Raw genomic sequence first — 9643 nt, forward strand, 5'->3', positions numbered from 1 at the left:
TTCACCTTTCTAAGAGCTGTGCAGTGGTGGAAGGAAGGAGAGATGGGGAGAGGCTGAGAAGCAAAGTTCTGTGAACACTTTTCCCCCTTTAAATGTACATTTTCTAGGTAAATTTTAAAATAAAAACAGAGGGATGGTAAAATGCTTCCCCTGATGGGTATAAATACTGTGAAGCATTTTCCTAATAATTTCTTGAAAAAACTTCTTTCTTTTCCCATAAAAATTCAAAATAAAGTGAAAAATACTGAATTCTTGGACATTTTGACAGTTCTGAATTCTTTCTGAATTCTGAATTCTGAATTCTTTCTCCCATACATAACTTCCACTCAAATGAATTTTCTCCCTAAACACACATCAACATTGTACACGTGTTCCTCCTCTCTCTGGACCTTCCCACCAAGGGTTGCCCTTCAAGCCCCGCTAAGGTTTCGCTGATTATTCAGAGAAACAGGGGATAAAACAGGGGACCTTCTGAGGTCCCTGAGATGTTTTGTCACCTACCTGGAGCAGCAGTTCAGCGTCCCCCCGTGGCATGTCCCCGTGGCAGTGAAGGTGGGTGGGCACGGCCCAGCACGGCAGAATTTTCCCTGTGCGTTCCGGCACTCGACGGTGTCAGCAAAAAGAGGGTCTGCAGAACCTGTGGGGAGTGGAAGGAGTTAAAATCTCAGCTTTCTGCCTGAAATGATGAGAGGTAAATGCTCAACAAGTCATATGTTGTCTTTTTTATCAAGAGGGGCATCCTGAGCACAGATGCTCCTGGTCCCACCACTGCACCATCCCCAGGGCATCAGAGTTTTGCCTTTCAGCTAAATGGTGGCTTTTTGTCCCCCTGTGAACACTCTTCTGCTTAGAAACCCTTCTGCTTTATATAAGAGTTTTGCTTCTCACCTGAAGTGGCCTGGAAGAGGAGGAGGAAGACAGCGAAGAGCAGGTAAAGGATCTTCATGGCTGTCAGCTGCTTGTGGATTGTGAGGTCCTGCAAAGCACCTGAAAGGCCAATGATGGCTGGAGCTGGCTTGAGCAAGGGCTGGGACAGGCACCTGGTATTTATAGGGCCCTTGGGGTTGTGCAAGTGTGACAAGTCAATGAGTAACTGTCATGAACTTTCTGGAGAGGGACTGGACCCCTTATCACAGGTGGGAGTGAACGTGTTGCAATCCCCCAAGGGTGAATTTCCACTTCATGGGTCAGTTATATAATCTGACCATCAGCCAAGCCTGACTGAGCTGCACCAACTTTCATGGCTTTTGGAAACCTCTTCCCAACACAGGGACCAGGATGGGTATGGGGGACTTGGAAGTCACAGAATCACAGAATCACAGAATAATGAGGTTGGAAGAGACCCCTAAGATCATCAAGTCCAACCTATGCCCTAACACCTCAACTAGGCTATAACACCGAGTGCCATGCCCAGTCTTTTTTTAAACACATCCAGAGATGGTGATTCTAACACCTCCCTGGGAAGAGAATTCCAGTCCTTTATTATTCTTGCAGTGAAAAATTTCTTCCTAATATCCAACCATACCTTCCCTGATGTAGCTTGACCATTGGAGTGGGGACCCAGCTTTGACCCTGGGTTTGTCACTCACTGACAGTTCATGTAACATTTTGTCTCCATCTCCCCATCCCTGTAGCCAGGTGGATGATGTCAGAGGCAGAGGAAAGCGTTGGGAAAGACTTGAGGTGATGCAACTGCTCTCTGTCAGTTTTTAAGCAGGTCTCAGGACAGCCTCACCCACTACAGGGGGCTGACACAAAGCTCTCCCCCTCCTTCACTCCTCACTTGTATCACAGAATCACAGAGCAGTTTGGGTTGGAAGGCACCCTAAAGATCATCTCATTCCAACACCCCTGCCATGGGCAGGGACACTTCCACTAGAACAGGTTGCTCCAAGCCCCATTCAGCCTGGCATTGCATCCCACATCATTCCCACTGCTTTACCTTCAGCTTTAAGGGGCAAATTCTGACCTCTTTGCATTCAGTTTGTTTGTCCATGTTAAAAACCTCAGGAGTTAAGAGTTCTAACACTCACTAATACATCTATTTTCCTTTAAAGGAAATAAACTATTTCATATACATGCACAAGTTTGTGATGCAATGCCAAATATTTCCCCTCTTATTGCCCTTAAAAGGTTGGGAGAATGTGCTGATTCCACAAGAATCATGACACAATGTTTTGAAGGGCAGCATCTTCTGGGGCTTCATTTCAGAGCATGATCCTTGTGGCTGTAAATTTTCTTAAAAGGAGATCCATGCAGGAAGGCTCTCCTTCAAAAATTCCTGGGCTAATAAACAGCTTGAACACTGTCACAGCCCAGGTGTTTCTGCAGTTCCTACCTCTGACATTCTGGTTCAGTGGTTTGCTTCCTTATTACCTCATTCATTATATTTAACTCGGAGTTAATGGCATTTTTGTTCCAAGAATTGTTCGAAGGATGAAAACATTACCAAGGTTTATGTTTAATTTGTACTGTAATGGGCCAGATCAAGCATCTGAGAGAGATCAACAAGGTGAGTTTATCCAGCAAATAACAGCAAGATAAATACTGATTTCCCTCTTCCACTCATAAAATCTAATTAACCAAGAAATGCCAAGTGCTCCTTTTTTGTCCCTCTTTTTTTTTTGTACCCTTGCCTTGAAAATTATCTTTTCCTTTGCCAGCAACTCTTCAGCTTTCCCCATTTCTAATGGAGAAGAAATTTAATTTGCCACCCCTCTCTTTTCTCTTTAGTAGGATACAGAGAGGCAAGCCTGCAACGCCAGCATGAGTAAACCAAAAAATAAAACTCTTGTTTTTCTCAAGACCCTTTGGGATGTGAATTCCCCTCATCTGTCTTTCACACAGACAGAACAGCTGGGAATGTTGTGCAAGTGGAAGCACTTATCCATAAGACATCCAAGTTGGGGAGGAAGGGTCTTTTCCCAAATAAATCAGAGTGTGGCACTGGGGAAAGTTATGATTACTTTTTGTTATTTGAAAAAGCTCCACTCACTTCCATGGCTGGAACAGAGTCAATCTATTATTAAAGTTAAATTATATAATTTCATTTATATGGATTGCCACAGCACTCAGATTTTGCTGAACAGATTTTGCAGAAGGAGAACAGCCCTCTAAGAAACAGGGAGGAAGATTTTTTGCAATGAGGGTGGCAAAACCCTGGAACAGGTTGCCCAGAGATGTGGTGGATGACCCTGGAAACAACCAAGGATGGGGCTTGGAACAATCTGGACCAGTGGAAGATGTCCCTGCCCATGGCAGAGGGTTGAAATGAGTTTAACCAAGAAGAATTTCCAACCCAAATTTTTCAAGGATTCTATGATTCCATGATTCTATGCAAGGGACCAACACTTTGAGCCCTGCTAGCACAGGCAACCTGAAAATGTCACCCAGAGCAAGAGGAAAATTCCATGACTTTGAGTGCTAACAAAAACAAAGACAGGAGCAAACTGGTTGCTTAAAACCGGGCAAAACTTGTATAAAACAGGCAAGGAGCAGAACAATTCATGCAGCACAGCAGTGACCTGGGGCTGGAACGTGGAAGTGTGCGCATGGAACTCTATCTCACAGTACCCAGGGCCAGGATGAAGTCCTGGAGATCTCTGTTGTACATTAACTCCCACACATGAGCTGGGAATTCAAGGAGCTGCAAGTACCTGTCCCAGAGAAATCAAGCTCTCTAAGCAAAGAGGAGCTGGGGGGATTTTGCAATTCAATTTTCCTGAATTTTGCCCCAGCAACCCCTTTCCAAAGGTGATATTACAAGGAAAATCTGTAATGTTGTAGTGCTGCAAACAGCATTTCAAGCTGATTTTTTCAGTCTTCTGCAAAACAGGGCTTTTTCTTCTCTTGTTCCCTCTTGGGTAACAAACTACCCCCATAATAATTCACAGCAAGCACCATACATGATGTTATATAGGAGGGGTTTGCCTCAGTGTTTTCTTTTAAGTGTGACTCATCAGCTAATGGCAAATGAAAAGAAGTCTAAGAACTATTATTCTTTTGAGAAAGTTTGTTTAAAATAAGGTACATGTATTTGGATGGTGGCAAAACTTTGTTTTACTATTATAAATATGCCTTTAAAATCTTGTAGGCACATAGTTATTTAAGAAATCATGTGCTTATGTTCCATTAAAACCAAGTGCATGTTAAAACATAATCCAGTATTCTCCTGGCTTTCCTAATGATAGTGAATATCGTTATAATAGAATCATGAAAAGATTTGGGTTGGAAGGGACCTTAAAAATCATCCAGTTCCACCTCTGCCATGGGCAGGAACACCTTCCACTACCCCACGTTGCTCCACCTGGAACAGCCTGGTCTAATGGAAGGTGGAACATCCTTGGAACTGTTCAAAACCAGGCTGGATCAGGCTCAGAGCAACCTGGGGTAGTGGAAGGTGTCCCTGCCCATGGCAGGGGGTTGAAACTGGATTATCTTTAAGCTCCCTTCCAACCCAAACCATTCTGTGATTCCATGTTTCTACCCTTTGACATCATCCTGCTAAGGGCGTGTGGAAGAGGTTTTACAGCAACTTCTGTGAGCCAGAGAGGAGTTTGATAAGAGGATCCATGTTTACCCCTGAAATAATTTTCTACCAAGGTCATTGACATAGAAACCAAGAAAGAAAGAAGGATAAAGAAGAGAAACTTGCAACTGCCTATTCCAATGAGCACTTTGTCTTTCATGACCAATGAGTAAAGTGAAAACTTATGAGCTTTGTAAGAATGTATAAAAAGCATGCATGCTATAATAAAAACTGTTTGAAACCTTCTGAAAATGGAGTGTGTTGCTTTGTGTTGTCTCTGTCTCAACTACAACAAGGGCACAATGAGAATGGGAAAATGAGGGCTAAGATTGCTTGAAAATGAAAATTTACTAGTGGACATCCTCTAATGGATACACTTGGCTTTCACACACAATATTCCCACAAGTCACTTGGCATTAGAGTAGTTTGTGCCATTTCCCATGGGCTAAATGGGTGCACAGGGCAGGTTTTGCCTCTGTTTCTCCATCAGCCCTCACTGCGCTTGGCAACAGCCACAAAGGTCTCCTATTAAAGAAACATCCTGAAATTTTCAGATGAGGAAAAATACAGCAGATGAGTTAATGAATCCTGGTGTGTGAGACATTGGCTGGTGTCACTGAAAGGGCACAAGGGGAGGCTCCTGTACATTTCAGGTTCAGGGATGGGGCTGTGCTGAGGTCTGGGAACCTGGTCAATCATTATCTGCCCTTGGCTGCTTTGATCTCAGCTACTTGTGCCCTCCTGCTGCAATCCAGACACTGAGTCAGCATAAAATAGAAATTCAAGTGACAGCACTGAACACCAGCTGGGAGAATGTACTGTCCTCTGTGCCTCTCAGCTAAAGGGGAATTCCTCTGTGGAGGAGAGGGTGAGAAGGAATAATAATGAATGTTTGAGAGGAAGGAGGAAGGCAGGATCTCCTGTAGGCTGTGGAGAACAGACTGGAGCTTCTCTGGTCCTGATGAGGAGTTCCCTGATCTGTCACACAGCCCCAGAGCTGATGCTTTTCCTGAAAATACTGAGACTTCTGTGTGGATGGTATCCTACAGAATAAGCCTTAATTTTTAAGAGTTATTGTACAGCTGATGACAAGTTAAAACACCAGAAGAGTCTTCATTAGACAGTGAGCAGGTCTTCCCTCTGTGCATCATTTAAATGTCTACTCCTGTTGAGTAGACATTTAAATGATGCACAGAGAGAAGTATTGGGTATGTTCTGTTGCCTTTGGCAGCATCATCATCATCAAAACCTGAATCATGGAACTCCACTGGTTCTTGTTAGGTAGGAAGCTGCTAATGCTGCAGCCACAAGAATTGGATTCACATATATTTGTATCTATAATCAGTCAGGTCAGCATGGCATTGACCTTCTCCTTGTTCTCATCTGTAGTAGACAACTCCCTTGTGCCTGCTACATCCAAGATCACATTGCAATTTATTGAGCTGCAGCTAATTCAGGCAGCAGAGTGTGAGCAGTGATTCAGGATGTGACCACTGAATACTCATCATCCACAATATTCAATTATTAGAACAGCCCTGACAGTTTTGCCCTCTGCCAAAAATTCCTGGGCTGTTTCAATGATTAGTCCTGGCTAGGAACTATTCCAGCAGGCACCTGGTGTGGTCACCTTGGACTGGAAGCCAAGAATTGCACAATATGGGTATGGTCAAATGATGTCATCTCAGAACCCAGAGAAAGGCACTGCTATGAGTCCAGAAGCTTTCCAGACTGTATTTGCAGCTATTCATATTACAATTATTACATATTGCAGCTGACAGAATGAGAGGACATGGGCGCAAGCTGCACCAAGGGAAATACAGGTTTGATATTAGGAAAAAGTTTTTACTGACAGAATCATCAAGTTGTGGAATGATCTGCCCAGGGATGTGGTGGAGTCACCATCCCTGGATGTGTTTAAGAGAGATTGGATGTGGCACTTGGTGCGATGGTTTAGTTGAGGTGTTGGGGCATGGGTTGGACTCGATGATCTTGAAGGTCTCTTCCAACCTAATGATTCTGTAATTCTGTGAATTATTCATATTTTTCTGGTTTGGCACAAGATGCAAATGAGCCTTTTGTAAGATGCTTCATCAATTGTCCTTCTCCTCCTCCTCGTGGTTCAGTTATCTTGAATTCCTCTGTTCTGCTGCTAGCAATCTTTCTTCTGCTATAAATGACAACTAATAACAATAATTTTTTTGAGATCTAAATATCTGTCTTCTACACAGGTCAGTGTCCTGATCAAAGTTTGGAATTGCACAGAGCTTCATTCCTGTCTCTGCTTGGATGCCACTGCCCCAAGAGAAATCACAGTGATTATGGACGTCTAAATCCCATTCTGAGTCAATCACTGCACATCTCCACTTGTACCGATGGCACAGAAAAGAAAAGGTATCACTAATCTAACAAAAAATTGTTTCCATTCAGTTATGGCTTGAAATATCATATCAAGGATGGTGTGGGTTGGAAGGACCTTAAAGAACATCCAGTTCCACCCCCTGCCATGGGCAGGGACACCTTCCACTATCCCAGGTTGCTCCAAGTCCCATCCAGCCTGGCCTTGGACACTTTTAAAGAACAGAGAAAACCAGCTACTGGCTGGAGGAGTCACCTGAAATAACAGATACTTTGATTTACTCAGTTACCTCATTTCTAGCCCTCTGTAAAGCAGCCCACAGCTTCGAAGGTCAATATCAGGGACAAAACCCAGTTGTGCAAGCCATGACATCATCAAGCACATTACCAATTTCCAATGAGCCAATCAGGGCATTGTGTAATGCAGGGGACAGAGCTGGGAGTGGAGTTTGCTTTCTCCCGCCCAATGGGCCACATCTGCTGGGGATGAGAAGTGGCAGTGCCTGGCTCTTCACTTGTTCCTGCATCACCCAATTGTTTGCTTCCCAGGTTCTAGTTTAAATTTCAGTTAATGTTTTTTTCTTGAAACTTTTTTTTCCCTGAAATTAGTTTTTCCTATAATTATACACTTTGTGGATTGAAAGCACTTTTCGATGACTGTGTTATTTCTCAGGAGTCATAGAGACAGGACTTTGAGCATTTCCTTGATATCTGATGTCTTTTAAATATCTCCTTGAGATAAGCATGAGGGTGGTGAGGACCTGGCACAGGTTGCCCAGAGAAGCTGTGGCTGCCCCTGGATCCCTGGAGGTGTCCAAGGCCAGGTTGGACAGAGCTTGGAGCAGCCTGGGATAGTGGAAGATGTCCCTGCCCATGGCACAGGACGGAACTGGATGATCTTTAAGGTCCTGTCCAACCCATTACATTCCATTCTGTGGTCTATCAGATGAACCTCTGGGAGCACTACGTAAACATACTTTCTGCCTCTCCTTTCACTTAATCTCTTTCATTTCACCTCTTTCATTTCATCTCTTTTATTTAATCTCTCCATTCACAGATATTTTTTCCCCACAACACTGGTCTCCATGCTGGGGGATGAGGTTTGCTCCAGCCTCAGCTGGGAGCAGGGCTGACATTGCAGCAGCTGTACAGTTCCAGCATGGAAGAATCCCTCAAAAAAACAGGGAAGTCACAGAGTTGTTAATTTTTAGTGTCCCTTCCTCACAGACATGTTGACATGGCACAAACCATCCTGACTCTCATCTGCTGAAGTTTACAAAATGTTTGAGATTATTTTAATGACCCCAAGCCTGCTCTGCACAGAGGTCTCCACAGACCCACGCAGGGCCAATAGCTCCTGCTCCCCTGGGCATGACTTTCCTGGGAAACCACATCTTGAGCAGCAGCACCTCACCCCCTCCTTCAAGGACAGGATTCCTCCTGGGTAATGAACCACACACTTCTAGGAAACTTTGGAAAGGCCAAGATTTCCTGCAGCATTTAGGGCACATTTCTCAAGCCGTCTGCACATTTTCACTCCCACGCCTTTGCTGGGGGTATGAAACAGAGTTTAATCCACCTTTTACCCCCATCTCCAGCCCTCCAGAGGGGCAGTGAGGTTGAGTTTGTGGGTGTGGGTGCAAAGGTCCTTTCCAGCCCAAACCATTCTGTGATTCTGAGGCAACAAGTGTGGCTGGCCTCATCCATACTGTTAAATTCCTTCAACTTCAGGAACAGGTGGCTGGATTAAAACAATCCACAGGGAGTGGTTCCTAGCCCATGCCAGCCCCCATGGGTTTGGGACAGTTCTGGGCCCACACTGAGCCAGTTTAGCTGATATTACAGACCCAGGCCCTGTACCTTTCCCCTACACTGTTTTAATGCCAGCATGGACATGGTGCTGCTCCAGGACATTTTGTGATGGATGGTCTCACAGGAGAAGGCAGACAGAGCCTTTCCTTCCCTCCTTCCCCTCCACTCACTCCTCCTGCCCCAGGACATCAGCAGTTCTGCTGGTACATTATTTGGACCAAAGCTGTTGCAATCACACCACAAGTAAGTGAAATCTCTGGCTTTTACCCTAAAATTTAATTGGCCTTTCAGATTACAGCAGTTCTGCATTTAATCAGCCATTTCCACCATGTAAAGGACATAGGTCTAGTGCAAGAGCAGTTTAGGTTGCAGGAATATGATATAAAATCTCAGAAGGAAGGAAGGAAGGAAGGAAGGAAGGAAGGAAGGAAGGAAGGAAGGAAGGAAGGAAGGAAGGAAGGAAGGAAGGAAGGAAGGAAGGAAGGAAGGAAGCGAGCCGAGCTGTTGGATCAAATTGCATTTGCAGACAGCTCCTGTTCTTACACCAGGGACAAAATCCCAGGGAAAAGTTCAGGCAAAAGAAATTAATTTGGTTGATTTTCCATGCTCAAAAGTCTAAGAGCTATATTATTTCTCCATCAGCTTTGGGAGATGGGGAATGATATGCTCAGCAGGGCCATCTGCTCCAGCCTCATCTTGCAATTTTCTTCCTTGGGAAAAATTCCCATCATTACTTTTTCACTGCAAATATAAGGCATAAAAAGTGTCTAACACACTTTTGGAGATTTGAATAGCTAATGGATTGTGATAGAGCAGGGAATGCAATTAGGATGATGGGTACCTACAAACTGATGAGCTCTGGCTTGTATTCATTTAGACATTTATTAATTTTAAAAATCTACTCTTGATTACATCTCCCTGCCAGCATTGGTGTCTGCTCACAAGGGT

The 9643-nt window shown here is 44.2% G+C and overlaps 1 protein-coding gene across 1 annotated transcript; it reads right to left on the reverse strand.

The window, feature by feature from the left end:
* Positions 1–497: 497 nt before the first annotated feature.
* On the reverse strand, positions 498–1006 carry LOC115948334 (gallinacin-10-like). The gene is made up of 2 exons (XM_031060257.1): positions 889–1006; positions 498–637 (listed from the first exon to the last, which is right to left on the reverse strand). Exons 1-2 carry the CDS (start codon positions 944–946, stop codon positions 498–500), a joined length of 198 nt encoding a protein of 65 aa, XP_030916117.1. The 5' UTR covers positions 947–1006.
* Positions 1007–9643: the final 8637 nt, after the last annotated feature.

Source organism: Geospiza fortis, unplaced genomic scaffold (assembly GCF_000277835.1).
Source record: "Geospiza fortis unplaced genomic scaffold, GeoFor_1.0 scaffold106, whole genome shotgun sequence".
NCBI classification, from domain to species: domain Eukaryota; kingdom Metazoa; phylum Chordata; class Aves; order Passeriformes; family Thraupidae; genus Geospiza; species Geospiza fortis.